The sequence below is a fragment of the Marmota flaviventris genome, chromosome 10, assembly GCF_047511675.1.
Source record: "Marmota flaviventris isolate mMarFla1 chromosome 10, mMarFla1.hap1, whole genome shotgun sequence".
Lineage (NCBI taxonomy): Eukaryota > Metazoa > Chordata > Mammalia > Rodentia > Sciuridae > Marmota > Marmota flaviventris.
This window is the reverse complement of record NC_092507.1, coordinates 118,444,378-118,470,773: the sequence shown is the minus strand read 5'-3', so window position 1 is coordinate 118,470,773 and position 26,396 is coordinate 118,444,378. Positions and strand designations below refer to the sequence as shown.

The 26,396-nt window shown below is 53.2% G+C and overlaps 3 protein-coding genes across 6 annotated transcripts; 2 read left to right on the top strand and 1 right to left on the bottom strand.

Annotated features, from left to right (window-relative positions):
* Window positions 1-75: 75 nt before the first annotated feature.
* Lamtor2 (late endosomal/lysosomal adaptor, MAPK and MTOR activator 2) lies at window positions 76-3,617 on the top strand. Its single transcript, XM_027920820.3, has 4 exons — window positions 76-283; window positions 571-733; window positions 3,121-3,210; window positions 3,428-3,617. Exons 1-4 carry the CDS (start codon window positions 216-218, stop codon window positions 3,482-3,484), a joined length of 378 nt encoding a protein of 125 aa, XP_027776621.1. The 5' UTR covers window positions 76-215; the 3' UTR covers window positions 3,485-3,617.
* A 101-nt stretch (window positions 3,618-3,718) lies between these two features.
* Rab25 (RAB25, member RAS oncogene family) lies at window positions 3,719-12,538 on the top strand. Of its 4 annotated transcripts, none has more exons than XM_027920818.2 (6): window positions 3,719-4,397; window positions 5,194-5,443; window positions 9,223-9,418; window positions 10,688-10,881; window positions 11,720-11,800; window positions 12,216-12,538. In XM_027920818.2, exons 2-6 carry the CDS (start codon window positions 5,401-5,403, stop codon window positions 12,341-12,343), a joined length of 642 nt encoding a protein of 213 aa, XP_027776619.1. In that variant the 5' UTR covers window positions 3,719-4,397; window positions 5,194-5,400; the 3' UTR covers window positions 12,344-12,538. The 4 variants fall into 4 exon arrangements, with proteins under 4 accessions (XP_027776619.1, XP_027776618.1, XP_071474441.1 ...); XM_027920817.2 differs by having other exon boundaries at window positions 5,138-5,443; XM_071618340.1 differs by having other exon boundaries at window positions 3,719-5,443.
* A 5,352-nt stretch (window positions 12,539-17,890) lies between these two features.
* Window positions 17,891-22,883, bottom strand: Mex3a (mex-3 RNA binding family member A). The gene is made up of 2 exons (XM_027920762.2): window positions 22,430-22,883; window positions 17,891-18,999 (listed from the first exon to the last, which is right to left on the bottom strand). The coding sequence occupies exons 1-2, from the start codon at window positions 22,881-22,883 to the stop codon at window positions 17,891-17,893; spliced, it is 1,563 nt and encodes a 520-aa protein (XP_027776563.1).
* Window positions 22,884-26,396: the final 3,513 nt, after the last annotated feature.

Here is a 26,396-nt window from a genome sequence, read left to right as displayed (position 1 = left end):
CCCAGAGTGCCTCGCGAGGCCACAAGGCACTACGATTCCCAGCGTTCCCCGCGCGGGGCGGGGTTCAGTCCGAGGGGCGCTAGGCTGGCGGGGAGACTACAAGTCCCAGGGAGAGGCGGAGCGGGGCCCTAGGTGTACGGGAAGCGGTAGGCAGAGGTTAGCGGCGGGCAGCTTGGGGGTTTGGGTACAGGAGCCCAGGGTTAGGAGCCGCAGGTATGCTGCGTCCCAAGGCTTTGACTCAGGTGCTAAGCCAAGCCAACACTGGAGGCGTCCAGAGCACCCTGTGAGTGCGCTTCGAGGACCCGACGGCGAGTGCTGGAGCGGGGCCGTACGCGGCTGCTGCGGGAGGGTTAGGGAAGGATCTCCACGAAGGGAGGCGGGGACAGAGGCGGACAATCGCTGCGGGAACCAGCATGAGAGCCCCTTTGGGAACGGGTACCTGGAGTGCAGGGCACGGTCCAAGACACACTCGGCCCAGACCCTGACTTCCTAGAAGGGAGGAGGGTTAGGAACCCAGGCGTTTTGCTTCTTCCCCTGAGCTTATCTGTATCCCTCCCCGCCCCTCGCCAGGCTCCTGAATAACGAGGGATCCCTGCTGGCCTACTCGGGCTACGGGGACACGGACGCCCGGGTTACCGCAGCCATCGCGAGTAACATCTGGGCCGCCTACGACCGGAATGGGAACCAGGCATTTAATGAAGACAATCTGAAATTCATCCTCATGGACTGCATGGTATGAAGAGGGGAGTCAGACTTACTCTGTTCCCTAAGGGGATCTCAAGAGGGAGACCTGGATTCCATTCTGGATGGTTGGAAGGGTAGGGAGATCTCCGGAAGATTATTACTAAGATTTGGTCTGCAGCAGCATTTGTAATAGGCAGGACTCTGGGAGTCTAGTGGTGGTAAGGAAGGAGCCCGAGACCTCTGGTCTGTCTTGCGTTCTGGTCCCAGCCAATCACTTGTCAGTTATGGATCCTTGGGTGAATCACTTAACCTCTATGAGCTTCCTTACCTCCTCTGTAAGGACTAAACAGTAATTTCTTATGCCCCTCCCTACTTCCCCAGGTGTTGTGAAAAATCAAATGAAAGAATGGTTAGATTTAAACGGAGTGTGATCCAAGTGTTGTCATCTGCTTCTTCTGACTCACAGAACCACAGCAGAGTCTCTAGACACCTTCAGTTTACAAAGAAAGGAAATGCAGTGCAAAAAGAGGAAATGTGAACTTCTTTGGAACAGGAACTATCTCGTTCATCTCTGAATCTGTTCAGTCATCAGGTTCCTGCAGTGTTCTTAGAACTAGTGAAAAACTAGCAAATGGAACAGGCAAAACCCCAGCCTCATGAAGCTTACAGTCTTATATTTTAAAAATAAGTAAAACACATTAGGCTGGGCACCATGTTGCATGCCTGTAATTCCAGCAACTGAGGAAGCTGAGGCAGAAGGATTGCAAGTTCAAAAGCAGCCTCAGCAACTTAGTAAGGCCTTAAGCAACTTAGCAAGAACCTATTTCAAAATTTAAAAAAAGGGGGGTGGGGACAGGGAGGCTAGGAGAGATGGTTCAGTGGCTAAGCACCTCTGATTTTATTTATATATATATATATATATATATATATATATATATATATATATATATATATAAAATATAGTTAAGGAAAAAAAAAACTAAAATGAGGAAAATGGGGTGAGGGTGGTGTGTATCAGAGGCCTGAATAAGAGACCTGAAAAGATCTGAGATCTGAAGGAAGGTGCTGGGGGAGGGAGGTCAGGGCAGGCTGTTTAGCTATCTGGAGGAAGAACAGCGAGTTTCTATCAGAACAGCAAGTACAAAGACTGGGGCAAAATGATGCCTGGTCAAGGCTCAACAAGGCTGGTATGGCCGGAGTGGCATGAGAACTGGGGAGAGTAGTAGATGGAGCCGGAGAGGCAGGGGTGCAGTGCCTGATTCCCATCAAGGTAATACCTAGGGAAGGTGTGCAGAACCAACCAGAACAGGCCCTAACGGTGAACTCCCCAGGAAGGATCTCTACTCCACTACCTACTGTTCCCCATCCCATGCCCAACCAATGCCATTTTGGTTTAACAAATGACTTCTACTATTGCATAGTGTGGAGTTGGTGCTATTGGCAATGACTTCCAAATATTTTGACTATAACCCCAGCCACAAGTAATGCATTTTAAATCAGAGCTTATCACATATATGCATCCACTAAAAAGAAAGTTTCTTGAAACAGTACTTCCCTTACTACATGAGTTTTTTTTTTTTTTTTTTTTTTTTTCCTTTTCTTTTTTTAGTACCAAGGATTGAACTTAGGGATGCTTAACCACTGAACCACATCCCCAGCCCTTTATATTTTTTTTGTTTTAAGACAAGGTCTCACTGAGTTGCTTAGGGTCTTGCTAAATTGCTGAGGCTGGTCTCAAACTCACCATCCTCCTGCCTCAGCCTCCAGAGCTGAGGGATTGCAGGTCTGCACCACCTTGCCCAGATGCTGATGCTGCTGCTGCTTTTTTTTTTTTTAATGCTGATCAAACCAGCCTGGGTTCTATCCCCATCCCCAGTACAGAAAGAAAACAAGCAGACAGACAAACAATAACATCACCTGTTGGATAATTTGTTACAAGATGTAAAACTCTTTAATCAGCCAGGTGCAGTGGTGCATGCCTGTAATCCCAGGAGCTATAGAGAGTAAGGCAGGAGAATCATAAGTTCAAAGCCAGTCTCAGCAACTTAGTGAGGCCCTAAGCAACTTATTGAGATTGTCTCACAATAAAAAATAAAAAGGGCTGGGGATATGGATCAGTGGTTAAGTGCCCCTGTGTTCAATCTCTGGTACCAAAAAACAAACAAACAAAAACAAAATCCAAAAGACTAATGAAAAAAAAATCTTTAATGTATGTATTAATGCCCCTGCTGACTGGGGATTCAGAAAGAGAAGTCAGGTTTCTGGGAGACTGTTCCCTAGGGTAGATAACCTCACATCCAGGACTATGACCAATGCTTGTCAGTTGAACCTCTTGCTGTGCTAGGGCATGCAGTCTCTAGAGCCCGAGGAACTGTTGGGGAAGGGGGACTCCAAGTGCCAAGCAGAACATCCCATCCCATCATATGATCCCCACAGGAGGGCCGTGTAGCCATCACCCGTGTGGCCAACCTTCTGCTGTGCATGTATGCCAAGGAGACAGTGGGCTTTGGGATGCTGAAGGCCAAGGTATGTATGTGCCCATCTCTTCACCGCTCTGGGCCCGGCCTTTGTGCTCTGTCACCTTGTCTACTCCGATCCACATTCCCTTTCTGGAGTTCTGTCTCCTTAGTCCATGTCTGCTGTGGATGAACTCCCAAGAGCAGGTGGTTGCTCAGTATGTCTTGGGGATCAGACTGGGTTGGGATCCCTCTGGGTGGACTGATGTGTGCTCACCCTCTTGCAGGCTCAGGCCTTGGTGCAGTACCTGGAGGAGCCCCTCACCCAAGTAGCGGCATCATAATGGGCGTTGATGGAGGCTGGGGTCAGAAAAGAGAGATGACCAGTCAGAGGGGCAAGGCCTCCTGGGCAAACCCTCCTGAACTGTGGGGGAAGGGTGGGCTTTTGTATTTTCCAGAATAAATGTTAACTCCTGACTTGTTTCTTGGCTACTTTCTTGGATGGAAGGAATCAAAGACCATAGGAAGGACCAGGGATGGCCTAGAGGATTCCTCATGTTCTACAAGAGTGGATTTCCACCCATCCTTCCTTCACCGTGACATCCCATAACCTGATGGTTCTTGGCTGGTGCAAGCTTCCTTTGCCTATCCAGCAGTGACCTTACCTAACCTCTGCCGCTCAGAGCAGAATCTTACCCACCTGGTTGGCAAAACCTTAGGAGTGAGCTCAGATGAGCAAAGAACTGGTTAGGTTTGGAAAAAGAATACATGGAAGGCCCCGGGAGTTTAGTATCCTTGATTGAGGTTTTGATTGAAAGGGTCCCTCTGACTGCCCAAAAGGGGGGGGCCATTCCTTTCCTCTTCTCCCAGGTGTTCAAAGGCTCACCCAGACCCTTTCCAGGAAAATACACACACACACACACACACACACATACCCATACATATAATTTATGTATATAATTGAGACAGGTTCTCACTAAGTTGCTGAAGCTGGTCTTCAAACTTGCGATTCTCCTATCTCAGCCTCCTAAGTCACTGGAAGTTACTGGTGTGCAACACCATGCCTGGTCCTTCCAGATCTTGAAGCCCTTTGCAGACAAGATGCCTTTGTTGTGAGACCTCGGATCCGACAAGGAGTAGAATCCTAGAAGGCTGCCCAGAGGCTCTGATCTCCAGATCCTGCCTCCGTACTCACCCCGTCTGTTCTTTCTGCCTCACATCTTCCCTCCTCAGTGTCCTTAGAGCAGATCTGTGCTGGTGAGTCCCTTGCCCCAGTGCCCGAGGAAGGGACCAGGCAAGTAGAAAATTCAGAGTCCCAGCTGGGAGCCGTGGTGCACACCTATAATCCCAGCCGCTTGGGAGGCTGAGGCAGGAGGATCGAAAGTTCAAAGGCAACCTTAGCAACTTAGCGAGGCCCTAAACAACTCAGCAAGACCTGTCTCTAAATAAAATATATATTTTTTAAATGGCAGGGGATGTCATTCAGGGGTTAAGTGCCCTGGGTTCTATTCCCAGTACCAAAAAAAATAGAGAGTCCAGCTCCACCCTGGGTGAGAAATACTGCCCATCCCAGGCCCTGGCTGTGAGGGAGGGGCAGAAGTCTCTGGCCAAGATGCAGCTCCCACAGCTGTGCTCTGCACCTGGGTGGCTGGCATTCCACCAGCCCCTGCCCCTTATTGCAACAACCCTTCTCTGGTCCTCCGGCAGACTCCTACCAGGGCCTCTGAAGGAAAAGTAGGCCACCAAGTGGGTTTCTGCTTCCCAAGGAGCTGTCTCTCTCCCACTGATGGCTGCCCCACCTCTCCCCATGGCTGGGGCAGGAGCTAAGCAGCACACACTCAGCTCTCAGCAGCCTCTGTCCAAAGACCCTGTCCCCAGCTTCCCTACTGTTACCCCTTAGAGTTGTCTCTCCCCTTGTGGGAGCCCAGGCTGAGGGCAGACACCCAACCTGTCCAACCTGTCTGACGTCACCCTCTCTCCACCCACCTGGGCCCCAGGTCTCCAGCGCCCGCTCTTCCTGTTCTCAGCTTCCGTCTTCTCGGTTTCCACCCAGCACCCCACCTGCCAGAACCCAGCCTCCCTGGACCTGGCTGGCTTTGAGTCGGTCCTCAGTCCCTTTGGCTGTAGAAACCATCCTGCCCCCAATGAGAAGAGAAGTGGGTCCAGGTCTCTTGAGAGCTGAGCGTTCAGGGCATTGAGCTGACGCACACACTGTGACCTCTGCCACTGAAGACATCTGCACCTTCCATGCGGAGCCGAGATGGGGAATGGGACCGAGGAAGATTATAACTTTGTTTTCAAAGGTAAGTTGGGGTCCTTAGAGAGAGAGAGAGGAAGCTTGAGAAGACCAGGAATGAATGAATAGAGTCAGAGGGGACCCCCTCCTGCTTTATGTCTCTTCCTAGGACTCCCCACGGCTCCTGATTCCCTCTAGCTCAGAAAGGAAGGTGCAGGAAGTGAAGGAGGGTCTGGTGACAGGGAGCGAAGGTTCTGGAGTTGCCAAGTACGCCCCACTGTTGTAAATAACGATGCTCATCATGCCTTTATACTGCCCTCTTGGCCTTGTTCTTAATAGAAGCCCGGATCCCTGGGAATAGTCAGACATCACAGCACAAGAGATGCAGGTCAGACTTCAGAAAGGACTTTCTTTCTGGATAGAGGGAGAAACAAACATTTGACAGGAATAAAATCATTTTTTCTGGGCAGATGTATGGAAAAGGAGAGAAAGAGAAGATCTATCTTTATTGGGCTAGTCTGTAAATATACAGGAAAGACACTGAGGAAGTATAATGAATTTGGAGCTGGGTCTGATAAAATCCAGGGGACTCCTGGCGCTGAGACCTGAGCTACTGTCCCTTGGCAGATTCCTTGGACCTGAATATTAGGCACTGAATTCAACTTGGCTGTCTCTGGAAATACTCACCTATCCTTCCTTCTTTACCTTGGCCCCTGTGTTTGGTCCCACTGTGATTCCCCAAAGCCACCTCCATACCTCCTCGAGGGCAGGGTGGCCTGGTAAAGCTCTGATCCCTTTCTAGCCACCCCACCCCACCTCACCCCATTGCCTTCCCCGGCCTCAGCCCCACCCTTGTTCAGGTTGGGGAACCTGTACTTCTGGCGTCCTTCCCAGGAAGGAGAAACAGAGTAAGGGTTGACAGGAGTCTGGGTGCCCTTACTAGGTACCAGCCACTAATTCATTAATCACCATAACGACCCCCAAAGTTATCCTGCATTCTGAGAGGAAGCACAGCATGAGGTCTCAGTCCTGCCACTTACAGGTTAGTGTAGGAGGGCTCACCAGAAGCTGACTCTAAGGTCTGGGTGCCCTGTGTTGATCAGGGACCGAAAGCAAGAGGGAGGAGACAGGCTGGGGAAGAGGGAGAAGTCAACCACACCAACAACTCCTCAAAGCCTGGGCCAAGGCTGCGGGGCTCTGTGATGACCTCACCTTGCTCAGCCCCCCATCAAGAAGGGACTGTCAAAGAAAGATATGACTTCCCGGGAGGTCGCTGTCCGCATCAGAGTCAGCTTCTGATGAAGCTGGCAGCTGGAGGCTGTCCACTGCCTGCACTCCCTGTGGTGGGGTAGGTGGGGGATGATAATAATGGCACTTACTCAGGGCATTGTTGTCTGAGGATTAAATAAGTTAATATGTGTAAAGCTCTTAGGCTGGTGCCTGACACTTAGTATGCACTCAATAAACGTTAATTACTAGTAACACCTTTTTTGGGGGGAGGGGGGTTCCAGGGATTGAACTCGGGGGCACTCGACCACTGAGCCATATCCCCAGTCCTAATTTTGTATTTATTAGAGTCAGGGTCTTACTGAGTTGCTTAGCACCTCGCTTTTTGCTGAGGCTGGCTTTAATAAACTCGTGATCCTCCTGCCTCAGCCTTCCAAGCTGCTGGGATTACAGGCATGTGCCACCGAGCCCATCTAGTAACTTCATTTTACAGATGAGGAAACTGAGGTTTAGAGACAGAATAAGTAACTTACAAAAGTTCACAAAGATAACAAATCTTACTATGATATATAACTATAATGCACCAATAAAAAATGGAGAAAAAAGTTCACAAAGTCAGTAGAACTCAAACCTAAGTCTGTTTCTGAAACCCTCATCTTGAGCAACTTTAGGGTCTTAGGACAGAGCCTGAAACCCACCCACTGGGAGGGATGAAATTGAGATGAGGTTTCCAGTAGGAAGAGATAGGAACACACACACACACAAACACACACACACGCACACACCCCTCTTATCCACACATACCAAGAAAGAGCTACTGGCTCTTTCTTGCCCTGTACAAATAAGAATTTTTTTTTTTAATGTTGGAAACTGAGGCCCAGAACAGGTGAGCCATTTTTTCAAGTTCACACGCTGCTTGGAGCCTGAGCAGAGACCAGAGTTCAAGATATGTGACTCCCAGTGGTTGGGTACCAGGCTGCCTTTCCAGAACCACCTGATTGGCCTCCTCCAATGCTGGGGGCTCAGGTCAGTGTCATGCAATGTGTGGGCTGTGCTTACATCAGCCCCTCATACCCTGCTGCAGCTCCTGTGCTGCTCATCACCTAAAAGGTCTCTGTGGCCCCTCTAGTGGTCCTTGTCCCTGAAAACCCAAGGCAAAAGCACTGGAAGGTCAGCAACAACCAAACATATCAGTAGTTTTGTACATGGGGGTTTGGTTGTTATTTTGGTACCAGGATTGAACTCAGGGGCACTTAACCACTGAACCACATCCCCAGCCCTTTTTAGAGACAGGGTCTCACTGAGTTGCTAAGGGCCTCACTAAGTTGCCAGCTGAGGCTGGCTTTGAACTTGCAAACCTCCTGAATCTGGGATTACAGCTGTGTGCCACCGCACCTGGCAGTTTTATACATTTGCTATATTCTGGGCAATATCTAATCTGCTTCTTCCAACAGCCCATAAGGTAAATACTATTGCTATTCACCCCCCCCCCCCGCCTTTTTCATATGAAAATAAGGTTCAGAGAGGTTAAATAGCTTCCTGAAGGACACAGAGCTAGTCCAACACCCAGTCCTCATTCTCTTGTGTTTTTTTTTTTTTTTTTTTTTGGCACTGGGGATTGATCTCAGGGACACTTGACCCCTGAGCCACATCCCCAGCTCTATTTTGTATTTTATTTAGAGACAGGATCTCACTGAGTTGCTTAGTGCCTTGCTTTTGCTGAGGCTGGCTTTGAACTTGTGATCCTCCTACCTCAGCCTCCCAAGCTGCTGGGATTACAGGCATGTGTCACTGTGCCTAGATTAGTCCCCTGCTTTTAAGCATACAGTGCAGGATCTCTTTAGGGTCAACTGAATTATTTATTTATTTATTTATTTATTTATTTATGTACTGGGGATTGAACCCAAGAGCACTCTACCACTGAACTGTATCCCCAGCCCTTTTGCTTTTCCCTTTAAGACAGGGTCTTGCTAATTTGCAGCAGCTGGCCTTGGATATGAAATCCTTCTGCCTCAGCCTCCTGAGTCACTGGGATTACAGAGGTGCACCACCCTGACTTCTTATGCACAGTCATGGGCACACATAACTCCCTACCTTACCCTTGCCCACATATATGTCACCTATTAAATTGTCCCCTCACACATACTTCTGTTCATATCTTTGTTGGCTATGCAAATAATCCACACTGATCTCCCTCCCCCACGTGTCTGCTCAGCTAATGCACAGAGACATGCGCAACGTTCTTGTGCTTTCCTGCCAGAGATATGTGCTGCCCCATCCCTGTCCATATTCACCCACCTCAGTAACCTTTTCACATGTCACCCAGAAGAGTCCACAGATTTCACTCCTCCCAGCAACGCAGGCTGACCGTCAGCCAGGGTCAACGAAGCAGGCCTGCAACCCTCGCAGCACCTTTGTTTGTTTTAAACTTCTGACCCCTCTGCCCTCCATGACAGATGCATTATGCGACTTGCTGACCCGAGTCTTTGCCAGGAGAACGGGCTCCCTCCTCAGTTTGGGGAGCTCAGTTCTGCCTTTCTGCTGGACAGACCCTCCCGGCTCAGGTGGGCTCAGGGCCCCTCTGCTGGGTGCTCAGCCCTTATTTCCCCGCTCTTCCAGTGGTACTGATCGGCGAGTCAGGCGTGGGGAAGACCAACCTGCTGTCCCGATTCACGCGCAACGAGTTCAATCACGACAGCCGGACCACCATCGGGGTGGAGTTCTCCACGCGCACGGTCATGTTGGGCACCGCAGCTATCAAGGCTCAGATCTGGGACACAGCTGGCCTGGAGCGATACCGAGCCATCACCTCGGCGTGAGCCCGGGGCCTGGGGGGATGGTGGGTTGCTTGCTGGTGCCCTGGGGGAAGTCAGGGACACCCCTGAGAAGTAGAGGAGCAGGGGGAGGCACAGGAGGCTCGGCAGTGTGCTCCCAGAGGAATCACGGGAGATGGGCAACAGTGTGAGGATCACAAGTTCGAGGCTAGCCTCAGCAATTAAGGGAGACCCTGTTTCCAAATAAAACAGAAAGGGCTGGGGCTGTGGTTTAGTGGTAAAGTGCCCCTGAGTTCAATCCCCTGTACTAAAGGAAAGGGAAAAAAAAGTCCTTGCCACAATTTACTAAGCCTTTGCCATGTGCCCAGGAAAGTTCAAAGAACTTTATTTATACTTGGTATTTTATGTAACCCTTCAAGTACCCCTGAAGAAAGGTGCTATAATTAATCCTGGTTTAAATACAAGCAAGGGGAAATGAAATCAGGGTGGAGCAGGGATGGGGGAGGCTCCGTGGATCAACAGCGCCCCCTGACGTCAGCACTCCATCTGACAATATTCATCTGACCACAAATGCTAAATTGGAGTAATTTATAACATCTCAGAGGACAACGGGAAGTTAGGATTCCTGACACCCATTCAGAGTGTCTTCTAGTCAGTATCAGACCCAAATGTGTAAAAGGTGCTCCATGAGTGTGTGGTGGGGGATAGCAGCTGTTGGGGAGGGTTATGGTCACACTCACACATTCATCACTTTTGGTCACTTGACATCTTGTGAGCTTAGTTGATTAATCAATAAACAGAGAAAAATTATACAAACCGAGGCTGAAGATGGCTATTCCGGCTCCAGTGGGAGGCTGGACACTGGCAGAGATGCCCTGAGTGGCCAGGTCAGGGACCTGTCTTTGAGAAATGGCCATCGGAGAGAAGAGTGCACTGTAGGTTGAGGAGCCCTGTGACAAAGATCTCCGAAGTGGGGCATCCAGGAGGCACACTTGGCCAGAGCCCGGAGGTGCGTTGGTGAAGAGTACTGACTACAATCAGGACAAAGGACCCGAGGAGTAGCGGGCCTTTGAGGGGCCAGTGCGGTTCTGAAGCACAGAGGTGAAGCTCCAGAGCCCGAGACCAGCATCCCTGGAGCACATGGGAGTCTTGGGCTGCTCCCTTGGGGTCTGGATCCCTGAACCCCAGCTTCTGTGTTTCTCAGTATCTGGCACTCTGCTCTCAGGCCTTTTGGCTCCGGAGTCTGTTCTGAGGCTGGGCCCAACACCCCTGTCTGTCCTGTTCCTGTCTGTCCTCCCACTCCCACCCAGGTACTATCGTGGAGCAGTGGGGGCCCTGCTGGTGTTCGACCTGACCAAGCACCAGACCTATGCTGTCGTGGAGCGCTGGCTGAAGGAGCTCTATGACCATGCTGAGGCCACTATTGTTGTCATGCTTGTGGGGAACAAAAGTGACCTCAGCCAGGCCCGGGAAGTGCCCACTGATGAGGCCCGCATGTTCGCTGGTGAGAGCCCACCCCCACCCAGTCTGACTCCTCCAGTTTGCCCACACCCCACCAGCTCCATCTTTTCTAGTCCCCACTCTCACCCCGGGGCCCCCAGTGTGGGTTTCCTCCATCTGGGCCCCTGGTTCTCTATCTTCATCCACTGTTTTTTTTTTTTTTTTGTACAAGGATTGAACCCAGGGTCTTTTAACCACTGAGCCACAGCCCCAGCGCTATTTTGTATTTTATTTAGAGACAGGGTCTCACTGAGTTGCTTAGCACCTTGCTTTTGCTGAGGCTGGCTTTGAACTTGCAATCCTCCTGCCTCAGCCTCCCAACTGCTGGGATTACAGGCCAGCCCAGCGCCATCACGCCCGACTTCCATCTAGTCCTGCTCAGTGTCTCCCAGTACTTCCCTCTGGGACCCTGTGTCTGCCATCATGTCCCTCCACTTGCCCTGAGATGGTCTTCCTCAGCAATCATTCATAGTTGATTTTAGGACAGCCCTTCCCTGCAATGCTCAAAGATGCTGGTGGGCTCCCCTTGGTCATCTCCAGTTGCTCTTTCTCCAGGGCTTTTCTAGGCTTACCAGCAGCACAAAATAGTGCTTCAGGGTCCCCGCCCCCATGGCCCAGCCTCCCATCTCCTCTTGTTGTTACTAGATGTGAGACATGGATGTAAGTTCCTTCATTCTCTCTGATTCAGTTTCCTAACTACCTGTCTCAGCGGTTGTTTGAAGGATTAAAAGAGTTACTATATACCAAGGATTTAGCACATAACACATTAAGTTGTTGTTGCTGCTATTATTGTTATTACGCCTTTGATCCGACAGCTAATCGAGTGTTTCCATTCCTGGCAGAAAACAATGGGCTGCTATTCCTGGAGACCTCAGCCCTGGACTCCACCAATGTCGAACTGGCCTTTGAGACTGTCCTCAAAGGTTAGAGCCTGCCTCCATTTGGCACCCTCCTTCCATCCCTGGGGCTTCAAAGGGCAGTGGTAGAAATGCAGACACTCCGTTAAGCCCACTGTGGGCTCCCCCCCAGAGCTGTACCACCACTGCACAGGCCCCTGGGCCCCTGCCACCCCCAGGGCCTCCCACTCAGCCTGCAGCTGAGGGAAGGAAACATAAAGCCACACTTCCCAGGGGAAAGTGAGTGGTTCCTTTTCCACTCAGGTAAGTAGAAGGGACCTGTGTACCCCAAGTCCACGTCCTTCTGGCAGAACCCCTCGTACTGTATGTGTGGCCAGCCCCTGATTCTCAGAATGGACACGCAGAGTGTGTGCGTGCAGGTGGGTGTATACGTGTGCACCTCCAAACTTTCGGGCCTGATCACTGCCCTCCATCCTCTCAGAGATCTTTGCCAAGGTGTCCAAGCAGAGGCAGAATAGCACCCGGACCAATGCCATCACCCTGGGCAGTGCCCAGGCTGGGCAGGAGCCTGGCCCTGGGCAGAAGAGGGCCTGTTGCATCAGCCTCTGACCTTGGCCATGACCAACCCTGCCCCCCACCCCCATGCTTCCTGAAGCTCCCCACCCCACCCCCATTGCAGGACTCTCTGCCCTTTGGTTCACAGCCCCCCAGAGCCCTGGGGTCTTCATGCCCCTCCATGCGTATCTTTATGAACTATCTACCCCACATAGGCTAGGACCCTCAAATAAATCTGTTTTGTATCAATGCCTGGCCGTCTTGCTGCTTCCTATGGTTCCTCCTCTTGCACTTGTCTGTGCCTCCTACCCAACTTTGGCCCGTCCTCTGAATCCCAGATCCCCTCTCCTCCTCCTCCTTCTCCAGTCTTCCCCACCATCCTGACTGTCCCCCAGGGCCAGCTGCCTCTGGAGTTCTGTGGTCTGGGGACAGTGCCAAGGGAGAGGGAGGTGCCGCCCTTCCCTCTGCCAACCTCCAGGGCAGGTGGGGAGGGAGGACAGCCTGGAGGGGAGGGGTATCTGGAAGGCGAGACAAAGGAAACCATCGGCGGGCACCATCTGGTGCCCAGGGTCCTGGTGCCAAGAACTGAGGTCACGCCAATGCCAGGGGCAAGAGGAGGAGGCTGAGGGAGATACAGGAGAGAAGGGGAGGCAGGGCTGGCCCTGGATGTGTGCTGGGAAAGGGGGTTTTAAGGCTGGGAGGTTGAAGGCTGGAGTCCTCCATCCAGTCTCCTGCCTCTCCCCAGAGGGATGGATTGAATCTAGCAGGGTGAGTAGAGGAGGCTCTGGGTCGCTCAGCCCTCTGCATCTTCTCCATGGAGCCTGGGAGAGGAGTCCAGGCAAGGGCTCTTCCCCTTGCTTCAACTTCCCCAGTTCTGCAGGGCAGGGTAGGAGGTGCGGACACATCTCCAAGGAAAAGAAGGGAGTAAATGTGGAAGGAAGAGACAGGGATTGAGAGCTTTGGAGAACGGAGAGGGCAGCCAATGGCAGGGAACCCTGGAAGCACCACTTCCCACAAGGGGCGTTAGGGGCACCCAGAGCTAAAGCAGAGAGAACCCCCCAGGATCGACATCCCCACCACAGTCCCTGGCTCTCACCCCAGGTCGATGCAGAGTGAAACGCAGAGGAAGACAAAGCTTTAAGTAATAATACTTTTAATAAAATTAAGTTCTTAATAGCACATTTAATACATTAACCCTCCCCCTTCTTGGTTTCTCTGCATTTTGTGCAACATCACTTTGACTTGATTATTCATGGGTCCGTTTTATTTCCCGCTTTTATTTTGCTTTTGAAATTGTTTTTCCTTGGTGGATGTGTCTTCACTAGATGCCTCAAATTAAGTCTGACCACAATCCTACTCTACTTTCTACAGTGGAGAGACCATCCTCTCTGCCCCAGGGCGGTCTCCACCCACCCACCCTACCCCACCCGCACCCTCGAGCGGGGAAGGGGAAGCAGGCCCTCCCCATCCCAGACACTACCATCCCAGACTAGCGAGGGTTCGAGGACAAAAAGAGCAGGGGGGAAATCTGTCCCTAGGTGGGGCAAGAAGAGTAAATTGGGGAGAGGGAGATGTTGGGGGCTGGGGTCAGGGAACGGCATGGCAGAGTCACTGGTATAAAGGAACAGGCACCTCATGCCAAAGGGAGAGCCAAGGGCTTCTCCACCCTCTGGGATAGGAGGAAAGGGCCTGATCGGGTCGACTGCTGGGTTTGGTAGGAGGCAAGTGCTTAAATGTTGATTCCTCACATGCAAAGCTAGCCTCCCAGTTTTCTGTGGGGAAGGCCACGTGCCCCTGTGCCAGGGCACAGTGGATGACCCCTAGGGCTGGAGTAGAGGGGTTAAGAGCTGGGGTCACCCAAAGCCCCTGTGCCCCTACCTGTCTCTGTATTCTTGGGGGGGCTATTCTCCCAGGCCTTGGAGGATAGTCGTCTCCATTCCACCTCACTGGGTAGAAAGTCCTTCTTGAAATCTAGCTTTTATGAGATAACTTGCAAACCTGTAAAGCACCATACAGATTTAAAGGAGAATAATTATTGAGATCACTACTTTCAGAGGTCAAAAGCAACATTAAATGCTGAAAGGGAACGGGATGGGGGACTGATCCCCTCAGGGCTCTTGAAGCCCTGGGATGGTGGAAAGTGTGTTCAACTGACTTGTCTGTGGGATGGTTTACCTGGCTCTTATCTGTAGTAAAGTGAATTGAGGTTATACTTTAGTAAGGACTTCCTCAGGCCTGGGAGAAGCTGACTTGGGAGAGTTGAAGCAAGCAGTCTCCATCCTCCCTGAGAGTCCCCAGAGAGGATGGACCACTTTGCCACAAGGGCTGCCCAACAGAGATGGGAAGGCCCCCAGGTACAGGGTGTGTAGGTCAACGTGCTCAGCCTCCTCTGCTGCCCCCAGCCCAGCCCCCCACCTGGCTGAGGTGGTCAGTGTGCACCCTTTCAAAGACCCTGGGAACGAGCCCCTCATCTATCTGTCCTACAATTAAAAAATCCACGGATTCTCAGAATCAACCCCAGCAGACTGGAAGCTCCCAATCTTAACTAGCAACCTGCTCCAACCCTGATTCCTGAAGATGGGGTGACCAGGGTGGACTCAGCCATTTCCCTCCTCTATTCTTTTTGATACGACTTTTATACATTCTACTGGACCCAGGGGTCCTCGATGCTACTAAACTTTAAACTATCTGAATATCGTCTACTAAGTAACTAGTAATTCTTTCTTTCTTTCTCTAGGATTATATGAAATAAATTTGAATTATTATTATTATTTTGTAGTATTCTTTTCTTTTAAACCCCTCGGTTTCTTTCTTTTTTCTTCTTTCTCTTTTTGGTTAAAAAAAAAAAAAATCTATTTCTCTTAAATCTCACACCTCTCTGAGGGTTCCCGTAGGCCTACTAGGCCTCAGTTCTGGATCTCCCCTCCGCAGTAGCCCCTGGGACAGGGCAGGGGAAGGGGGGGACACCCCAGGATCCTCAGTCCTTAGTCCCACAGCTTCTTCCTTTCTAGTTAATCCCTTTCTTTGTTTGGCTCTGCCGGCTCCCCTGAGGGGGAAGGGGGAGAGGGGAGGGGGAGCCCACCCAGTGAAATCCAATCTACTTGCAGGGCCCCAGAAGGGACCAGGTTCCCCCAGTCCTTCTCTCCACCCTCCATCCCAGGATGCTCCCCCAAGAAAAGCAAATGACATTCCTCCCCAAAAAAAAGTGGGGGAAAAAAGGAACGTAAACCCGAACATATATTAAAAACACTTTTTTTTTTTTAAGATTTAACTCTGAATACAAATGTATTTTTTTCTTCTTCTTCTCTCCCTACATATATTCTAAACCTTCTAAAGTTTTTTTATTTTTTTTTAAGGATCACTTTATCATAAAATAAAATATCCTTTTCATATAATAAATTACCTAATAAAAAGTCTTTTTTTTCATATTAGCCCAGGTTCTTTGCTACATTTATACGGTAATAAACGCCTTTATTAAAATAGAATATTAAATTATAAAGAACTGCTTTTTTTTTTTTTTTTTTTTTGCTATTTTTGTTTCCTCTCCTGTGTTGTCACCCATCTCGCTCCCTCTCCTACTCTCCTACTCTCGCTTTCTCTCCTGTTTTGTTGCTGTGTGTTTTGTTCCTAGGTCTGGCTCACTCAGTAAGGGTGGGATTGGATTGCTGAGCCCCTAGTGTAACAGTCTTTTGCCTTTGTGGGTAAGGAGTGGAGAGGGGGAGGGGGATCCACAGACAGACATCCCTTCTTCCCACCCCCCTCCCGCCCGCCCCTCGGTGACCGAGGGTGCCCATTTGGTTTGGTTTCTATTGTACAGACATCTCAGGATGGCTCACATTGGCGGGAAGGAGGGAAGTTGCCACAGGCCAGTTTTCTGGGCTGTGACCTCCTTCCTCTCCCCTCCCAGGCTGGTGGTTTGGAGGGGAAGGCTGAGGAGAGGTGAATTAATTCACAACAGGAGAAAGGAGAGGAGGGGACTCCCTCTGTGCCTCCGTCCCTGCACCCCTTCTCCATTCTGGAAGAATGGGACTCCTGAGCTTTAAGTGCTCAGAGATCACGCACAACAGTCCCACCCCATTATATACAAGATCTCCTGGGCCCTCTGGGGCTCCCAACCCCATCCTCTCCTGGCCCGGCCAGCGGAACCAGGAGGGTGGGAGGCTGATGGCAGCCCCAAGTGAGCAGTAGGGAGGCAGCAAAGGGGGTGCCAGGACTGTCACAATACATGATTCTCGGAACAGGCCCTGAAGCACCTCCATCCTGCTTTGCCCAGGCCTGACCCCTCTCGTAAGACCTGGCCTCTCTCCTCAACCACAGTGGGTAGGACAGACATTTCATGATTTGCACACTAATAAGGATTCAATAAAGGTTCAGTCAGGTCCAGAGAGGAACCAGGGAAGGGAGCACTGCAGGAGAGGGGGTCACCCCACCACATCTCTCCTACCCCGGCCCTTTCCTGCTTCTGCTCCCCTTGCCCACAGCCAGAAAACCCAGCGTGGGAACTGCTCCCTAAATATAATGCCCATAGGTGAAGAAGGTGGGTATTTGACCCTTTATGTACCCCGGTATTAGTCCCCCTCTCAAAGTGTCACTGAGAACGGGGGATACATTCCATCAAGGGTTGGAGATGTTTCTTTGGAGGAGTGGGGAGAGGGCCTCCCAATGCCTGGAGAGGAACTGAGGGTTCATCAAAAGGTTCTTCCCCCACTTTTCCCCAACAGGCGGTGTCCCCAAAGCTGGGCTGGAAGGAACAGGAGCAAAAGGGGAGAAGGGAGAAGAGAAAGAGAAGGAGCCAGACAAGGCTGGGAGTGACAGCCGCTCAGGGGAAGAAAAAAGAGCTAGAAAAAAGGAAAAAGCAAAGAAGAACCAAAGGAAGGAAGACAGGGAAGAACTGGAGGGGCGGAGAGGGGCGCCGCTCTCCAGACTCCTCTAGCCCAGCCTTGCTAGGACAGATGAATTCTGAGCCCTTTATTGATTGACAGGCTGCTCCCCATCCCACCCGCCCCACAGAAGATCTATGCAGACTTCTGCTGGGCAGCAGTTCCCCTATACTATAGGAAAGTCTGGGAACAAGTTTCCCAAACAGGATATGGGTGGGGGTGGGGGGGTTGCTAAAGGGTCACGTTAGGAGGTCGGAGGTCAGGACCAGAGAGGGCCAAGAACTGCAAAGAGCACCTCTAGATACAGATGGTAATTCTCCCTCTCCCTTTCCCCATCCCCTCCACAGAGGATAGGGCAGTAACACATAGTTGGGGAGGTGGGCAGAGGGGGTCAGGACGCCTTAGCGGCCACCTCTGGCAAAACAAAAGTTTCTCTTAGCTGCTTCCAGATTTAAGGGTGTGTTGAGGTATCAGAGTTGTAACTCTAGTAAAATTTTCGGTCTGGCCCCCCTCCCAATCTTTCCAAGGCAGGGTGACCAGAGGCTCTGAAAGTGGCCCACCCTCCAGCCACCATGGCCTCCCTTCCACCCCCCTCCCCAGCGAGCGAATATCTGTAAGCACCTAGCCCTGCAAAACTCATTGATTTCCAAAAGGCCCTAGTGGAAAAGAAGTCCAGGGACGGCCCCTGGGGAGTGGGCCTAGGACACACGGGGCAGGGGACTTAAGAGAATATTCGGATGGCTTGCGTGGCTGTGATGTGGCAGACGGGACACTCCGGGTCCGTCCTCTCGCAGATGCGTACTGCACACTCCATGCAGAACAGGTTGTGTCCGCAGGGCACGAGGGCGGCAGTCACTTCGCTCTCAAAGCACACCATGCAATCTCGCCCGCCACCGGGGCTCCGCAGGCCGCCTCCCCCGAGTTTAGAGAAGCCCTGGAGCGGTTCTCCTGGCGGGCGCCTGGGGAGTCCAGCCAGCTCGGGTCCTGCAGAGGTGGCAGGAGATCGGTGTGCGCCGGGCGGCCCAGCCCGGGCCTTGGCCGAAGAAGAGGAGGAGGAGGAGGCGGAGGAGAAGAGCACTGAGGTGGGCGTGGCGTTCTCCTGGCCCGCCCACAGCGGGGGGCTAGTCTCGGCCACGCCGTAGTACACGTCCTGCTTGCCCACGCCGTAGCCCGGAAACAGGTATCCGCCGTAGCCAAAGTCCCCGCCTTGCTCTCCCAGGCGCGGGGCCTCAAAGCCAGAGTCCACTCCACACTCGCCAATGCAGCCCAGACTGTTCTGCCTGAAGGTGGAGAGCGGCTTGCAGCCTGGTGGGTGGACCCGCCAGGCGTCCGAGTAGCGGCTGTCGAGCGCGGCGTCGGGGCTCCCGGCCAGGAAGTCGTTCTCATTGTTGTACTCGAGGATCTTGCCCGTGCGCACGGCGATGTGCGTCTCGATCTCTTCGCGCGCACGCTCCACGTTCCCCGGGGCACCAGTGATCTCGAACACCGGATCCCGGTCCCGGCTCGGCGTGATAATGTACGTGTTGGTCTGCTGCTGGATGCGCTTGATGGTTGCCCCCTTGGGGCCCACCACCAGGCCCACTACTCGGTAGGGCACTCGCACACGGATGGTCACCTGGCCCGGCAGTGCAGGGGCCACACCGAAGGCTGCTCCTGACTTGTTGCGGGAGGCGCGGATCATAGAGAAGTGCTCAGCTGCTGAGATGATCTCCCGACGGGCTGTGGCCACGTCCTCTCGCCGCCCTGTCACCATGAACACAGGCTCCTCGCCCCGAACCGGTGTCTTGATGTAGGTGTTGGTCTTGGCCCTCAAAGCCTTAATCTTGCAGCCTGGGATACAGTAGGGAAGGGGAAGAGAAATAAACTTACAGGACAAGGAGGTTCATGCTAGGCCTAGATAGCTCCGGGTTCCTTCCCAGATGCCCAACTTTCCTCAAACCCTTCAGTCCGCCCAGTGAAGACTTCACCACCGCACACACAGCCCACCCAACTTGAACAATCCACTCACGGGATCTCAGATCTACCCAGTGTCTCTGTTAACCACAGACTTCAAAACGCACCAACTTCCACTCAAGTTCCATCCAGGACCTTCCGAATTCACTCACTCCTCCGAACCCCCAAATAATCATCCTCCCAGACAAACTGCTCCCCTATATCCATTCAAAAACTCCTCCCCAAACATTTGCTGTCCTCTCAATTTTTCTGGCTACTGACAAACTTCCAAATCACTTACTACCACCCCCATTTGTCACCAACCCCAATCTTTACACTGAACCCCAATGCATTCAGTAACCTCACAATCTACCCCTCATTTAGCCTCCATTCATCACAAGTGTCCTGCAGCTGACTCAGGAACACTGACCTCCATCTGCTCTGTGACCTCCCCCCATGTCTTCTACCCAGTAGTCTCTCTCTGAGGGTCCCCAAATCATAATGCATTTGCAGCAATTGGTGCAGAGGGGGATGCCGGGGAGGGTCTGAGAATCAGAATTTCAAGGGAGAACGGAGGAGTAGGATGATAAAGAACCCCCCCCTCCCGTGTGGAGGAGCAGCATGCAACCCATGTCACTCCTGTCCCCTTGTCCCTGGGTGGGGGGGAGGAGAGCTGAGATGGCCTAGGGGCTGAGTAGGGTGGTAGAAAAGGGTATTCTGGATCCATACCTCTGCTTTGAAAGAGGAGTGGGTCAAAGCTGGGAGGCTGGAGGGAGAGGCAGGAAGAGAAAAAAGAAATACAAGACAAAGAGACAAAGAGGGAGAAGGGGAGAGAGAAAAGTGAGGGGGGCTGGGGTGCAGCACGGTGGGGAAAGGCTAGAGACCTCCACGGCTGGCTCCACAAGCCCTCTCCTCCTCCTCCACATGCCTTGCGAGCCCCCAGTCTCAGAGGACCACACTCTTCCTCGAAGCACACATGGCACATGCCTGTGAGTTTGCACACATGCACTAAGAGCAGGGGTGCGGAGTGCCTTTATCTCAACAATACCTGTGGGGTGAGCACAAAATACACTTTCATATGCCCCTTTCACTTGCACATGGGGTCCTGGTGTTTCCATTCCCATCCTCCCCAGCCAGCACACAAACTGCACATTCCTGAGCACACAAATAACTTTGGCCCCATTCACACACAGCTGTGCTCACACCCATCTCCACCAACAATTCACTCTCCCCTTTCTCTCTTCCCAACACACCACCTATCCAAATCCAAGTGGTCCACTTTTCTGACTGCCCCAACCCTCCAACCACAAGCCAGAGTGAGCTCTTTCTTTCTTTGTTTCTTTTTTTTAAATCTCTTTCCTCCACTCCAGATGGCTTCTTCCTCAGCCTTTGGCAGTTAAGTCCTACCTGTTGTCAAGCCCACATCTGTGCTGCTTTAATATCAGTAAATGATTGTTCTATTTGTGAGGCTTGGAGGGTTTCGGAGCTTTAAAGTCCCCTCTCCTGCCACTCCTACTAACATGCCATCTGATGGGCACCTGGGTTCAGGCTCTAAGTTTGGGGTCAGTAACTTAAGTGGGAGCTAGGTATATTTCAGAGTTGGGGCTGGAGTGAGGGGAGGCCAGGGTATACGGCTAAGGAGAAAATCTAGAGGCCTGGAGGGACAGAACTGGGGTGGGCCTCATCCTGGGTCCTGCAGTTCTGAACAAGTATCTCTTGAAGGAAAAACCCACTGGGCCCCACCTTCCTAGAGGTCAAATAGAGAGCATTAAATTGCAGCAGGAGGAGGGAGGTCAGACAAGAGGGAGGACTTCCATGTACTTAAGGAATGAGGGGAGGGGGAGGCATATCTTCTCTGAATAGGAGAAATCCCCCTACTTTTATGATGCAGAGGCAGAAGAGTAAAGAATGACTCCATTAAATTCCGGGTCCTCCCAAGACCACCACCCCCACACCCAAGAAAAGATATTAGTGTCCCCACCCAGTTCTAGGATCAGGATCCCCAGTTTCTAAGAAGAGGAAATCCAACTTTCTAAATCAGAAATCTCAGGAGATCAGGAGCCCCAGAGGGGTTCAGGGCCATGCAGGGGAGTGGCATCCTCCCCTCCTCCATTCTGCTCTCTAAATTCCCCAGCCCCCAGACTCCCAGTGGATGAGGTGGGATGTGGAGTAGGGCCCCCCCGGCCTGCTTCCCCTCCTCCGCCGCCAGAAGCCGGCCTCCTCCCTCACTCCCGGCCGGAATGCAGCTCCTCTATTGTTCCCCACTGTGGGACAGCTCCTCCCCCGCTCCTCCCCCACCCCACACCTCCCCAGCCCAGCCCCTTCGCAATTTCCAAATCCCGCCCCCCCTTTGGGAAACCGGGAGAGGGAAGGGTCCCCAAGATCCCGTCTGCTCAATTTGGACCCTTCCCAACACCCCCACCCACCCACCCGCCCAGGGATGCTGGGCTGAGGAGGGTGCGGTATCAGACATTCTACGCTGGATTAATACTACACCCCCTGCCAACACACCCAGACACACACCCCTCGCCAAATTTCCAGGTGAAGCCTTCTCACCCTTACCCCGGCATTTCCCCTCCGGCCCTGTCCCACTTTCTCACTCAGAGACCCCTCTCCAGGCCTCTGGCCCCAGGCCGTGGCCAGCCCAGAACAAAAGCCAGAGAGGAAGCAGCGGTCCACACCAGGACTAGCACTTCCTTGGAGACACCCCTTCCAAAACACCGAGGATCCTCCAACTTTGGTGTGTGGGTAACCACAGGAACCCCTCCTCCCAGAGGCCCCCCATTCCACCTCTCCCCCAGACCCGGACCCTCGGTGAGCCACACCCCCTTCCATTCCTACACTCAGCCCAACAAAGAGACAGATACTCAGGCTGGCTTCCCGGGCCAGGTCTCCCCCAAAGTCCTTAACTCCAGGCAGCTGGGGGTCCCAGGAGTGCCCCCTCCCCAACCTACAAGCAGATACTGAACTAGGGGCTCCTGCGCAACTCTTTGCACATTCCATCAGTTTTTCTAGCTAGGAGCGGACACCCCCTCCGGACAGCCTCCCTGGATTGGGAGGCCGGTCCCCCTCCCCTTTCCCTCTTCCCAGTTCGAGGATATTTCTTTGTCTAAGGGCAGAGCCCTGGGGAAGGAAGGGTCTGGAGAACCGTCCCGACTGAGGGTAGCAGGGAACTTTGTGGCACTTGGAAATCAGGGTAGGGGGCGGGTCCCCCTTTGTGGGGAAGGGACAGGGCAGGGGCGGGCAAGAGAGGAAGAAATGAACTTTCCGCGCGGGGAATGGGGTGCCCCCCACTCCAGCCCACTCCGTGGTCCCGGTGCCCGCTTACCTTGTCTGCCCACGATCTCGGCCACGTGCTCAGAGGTGGGCACGGGTACACACTCCGTGGTGTTGCTACTGCCCTTCAGGCGCAGCTCGGCCTCTTTGTAGAGAGCGCAGAGCTTGGCGTCGCTCGCCCCTTTGGGGGCGGTGGGGGGCTGGGGCGTCTGCGCCGCGGGGGCCGCTGTCGGGGCGGCCGGGGGCGCCGCGGGCGGCGGCGGCGGGGCCGGCTGCGGGGGGGCGGCCGGCTGCGCGGGGGCGCCGCCCCCCCCACCTCCCCCGTCCTCGCCCGCCGTGGGGGCGGGGGGCTCCCCCAAACCCAGGAGGCAGAGTTGATCAAGAGCCAGCTGAAGGGCGCGCTCGTCTTCCAGCAGCCCTCGGTCCTTAGCGCTTCCCCCGAAACATCCTAGTTCTCCAAAGCCCCCATTTCTTTCCATTATTCCAGATACCACTAGACTAGGCATGGCGAAACAAAAGCTGGGGGAGAGAGAGAGAGAGGGAGAGAGAGAGGTGGTGGAAGGGAAAAGAGGAGAGAGGAGGGGAGGGGAGAGGAGAGGAGGGGGTGTGTGGGGAGGGGGGAACAAAGAACTGGGGAGGGGGGAAGAAAGCGAGATAGAAAGATAGCCCCTCCCCCTGAGCCCCCCTCCCCAAACACCCTGTAACCCGACTCCCCTCGCCCCAGCCCCCGGGGTGGGGGTGGGGGTAAAGAGAAGCAAAACCAAGAAAGCCGATCTCCGCTCCTCTCCGGGGGTGACGGGGGGCGGGGGGCTGCGGGATCTCGGCCCCCACCCCTCCCGCCTCGGACCCGGGAGTCTCTAGTCTCCGCCGTCCAGACGCCCCCCTTAGGCTCCCGCACCAAGCCCCAGTCCTGGAGCTGCGCGCCCTGGCCCCCAGTAGAGCCCAGCCCCTTCCAGCGCTCAAACTCTTTTGTTTTAAATGAACTGGATGGAGCAGCATGGAACTGACGGGAGGGGGGCGCGCCGGGGGCGCCCGGGGCATGCCGGGAGTTGTAGTTTCCCGCCCTCGGGGCGCGGGGACGAATTCCTTGACCCGAGGCGGGTAGGGATGTGCCTTTGGCTCTCTACGCACCGCTCCCAGGCACAGCTAGGGGTGGGGTGGAAGTCGAGGTCCCTAATTTTTCCTGGGGGAGGACACAGGGAGAGGGGACAGTGTGCAGAAACAGACGGGTGTGAAAAGGACGATCGCTCCTCGCCCCCTCGCCCCCTCGCGCGCGGCTCCCTCCCGGTCCCGGCCCGTCCGGGCCCTCTTTCTTATGGTAATGAAGGGGCCGGGGCGGGAGCGGTCCCCGCCGGGTCACTGCGGCTCCCGTCTCCCCTCCTCCCCTCCCCGCCCGCTCCCTCGCGCTCCCCTCCCCGCCGCCGGAGTCGAGTTGGCCGGGCCGCGGGGAGAGGTTCGCGGCGCGGCAGACAAAGCCCGCAGCCGCGATGGGGGGAGGACCGGCCTCGGCGCTCCGTGGGCCCGGAGGGGGTGCGGGCTGGGCGTGGGCCCTTGGCAGAGAATGGGGCTCCCCATCCTTAAGCAGCAGACTGTCCCCCTCCCGCCCCCTCGGCCCCCCTGTCCCGGAGATCTCAGAGGCGCCGGCTGGGAGGTGAGTTAGTCCGCGTCCTTCCGAGCCGTGGAATGGGCGGGGAAGCTGGAGTGACGCGGGAGGAAGACGAGGGAGAAGGGGCCGGAGAGCCGCGAGGCGGCCAAAGTCCTGGTGAGGCCTTGAACTTCGGGTGTAGCCAACGGAGGGAGCAAAGACCGGGGGTCTGCCGGGAACCCAGGCTTCCTTCGGGCCTGCGCTGGAAACCCGGTCTGGGGGTGATGTGCTTCTCAACACCAAGCATCAGTCCACCCTGCTTCGCTCGCCTCTGTCCAGCTGAACACCCGTTAGTTTAGCCCCTCTGAAGCTGGGAATTTGGTGAGAGTTGAAAATAAGTTTTGAAAGGCTTGAATCAGACAGTTGGACACCTTCAGGAGGCATTTGGGGGAAGTTGAGGTGCAACGCAATACTGTCTTCTCCCCTTTACCCCATGCCTTCGGCTCTTTTTTTTTTTTTTGTTACCGTTTTTTATCTCTGGGTCTTTCCCAAGAGAATGAATGACACTGCAGTTTGAGGGCTTGAGATTAGACTTTCCAAAAGTTTTATAAGAATGGGTGGGTGACAACAACAAATATATCCACAATACACTGATTTAAAAATAAATAAACAAATAAATTACAGAAAGATCAGTAGAGGGAGAGGAGCAGGAGCAGGGGCAGATAGAAAGGGGAGGGGGTAAAATGCTGCAGACTGAATTAGAGCTAATTATATTCGACGCTTTTGTGATTATGTCAAAATGTATCATAATGTTATATATAACTAAAAAAAGAAAAGAATGAGTGGGTGAGCCACAGTGATAAGGTGTCCTTTTCTAGAGTGCCTTGGGAACTGAAATCTGAACTAGTTTTCTTGGAGGCAGGGAAATGGGTGACATGACCTCATAGACCCGTGCACTTTGAGGCCCTAAAGGCTTAGCAAATTTAAACTCAGTTCCCTCAATTGATTCTTGGAAACACTGACTTTGCACACCAAGGAAAGGGTGGGATCCCTGGAGGTGCTGAGGGGTTGCCACACTGCAGGGCTCTTTCTCCTTTGCTGGGCAGATCCAAGGAAGGAGAAGCCTGGACCCAGAACCCCAGAATTCTCCAGAGTTGGGGCAGGGTGTTCCCTGGATGGAGGGTTTAACAGAAGATAACAAGAAATCTTATTATGGGGTTGGGTGCTATTGCCATCAAGCAGGTGTAGAAGAGGAAGAATGGGAAAGACAGGGCCCTGGAGAGTGGACTGTTTCAGACACTTGTCCCCAGAAACCTGGATTGGAGGATCCTTGGTACTGGAGACTACAGGGCTCTCATCTGGGGAAGTTTATACTGAAGACCAGGTGACCGTTTTTCATATTAATGGAAAGAGCAGATAGTTGCATAGGACTTATTGTGTGTCAGGCATTTTTGTAGGGTTACCAGATGGCTTGAGCTTTCCTGTCCCGGTTGAAATGAGATTCCCCCCAGACACCCACCCTGAATTTGCCCTACCTCTGCTTTCCTCCCCAATAAGCCAATTAAAGCAGGAGGTTAATGACCAAAGAAGCCATGGGGATTTGGCCAGGGTGGAAAAACAAAGGGCAGAAACAAGTGTGTGTGAGTGGGCATGACTACTAAGTGGGGAAGGGACAGGCCGAAGGGTAAGGTGGGCAAGGCGAGTCCCTGCTGGACCCACATCACTGATCCAACAAGCAAAAATCAGCCCTTTGAGTGTGTAAATGTCCACCCTGGGGCTTACACTGTGACTCCAGGCAAATATCCTCCAAGGCAGGAGAGGAGCCTGTATGAACCTGGCACCCGGAGGGCAGGACATGCTCGTGCATGTGCACGCACACTTAGATGTGTGGCATGGTGTATTTGGTGTGTGTAGCATGTGCCTCCAGGTCATGTGGGGGAATGCCTAAGCACAGAGGGACCTGAGGGTGGGCACCTAGAGGAGGCAGGTTTGGGGTGGGTTTTGTTTTATTGCCTTTTTTTTTTTTTTTTGTACCCGGGATTGAACCCAGGGGCACTTAACCACTAAGCCACACCCCCAGTCCCTTTTTTATATTTTCTTTTAGAGACAGGGTCTCACTGAGTTGCTCAGGGCCTCAACAAGTTGCTGAAGCTGCCTTTGAACTTGCAATCCCCCTGCCTCAGTCGCCAGAGCTGCCGAGACTACCAGCAGGGTGGGTTTTTTCCAAGCTTCTCATTTGCTTCCTGAAGCCAATGGGCTCCTTTGTTCAGTTCCCCCTCCATTAACAGTCCTGCCAGCCAGGCTACAGCCAAGCCACCTTGCTATCCAGGGGCTCTTCTCCCCCCACCCCTGCCTGCTCAATCTAAGGTTATGGCAATGAGAGCAGAAGGCCTTACTTTAAAAATCCCCTACTCTTTGCCTTATGACAGAAAGG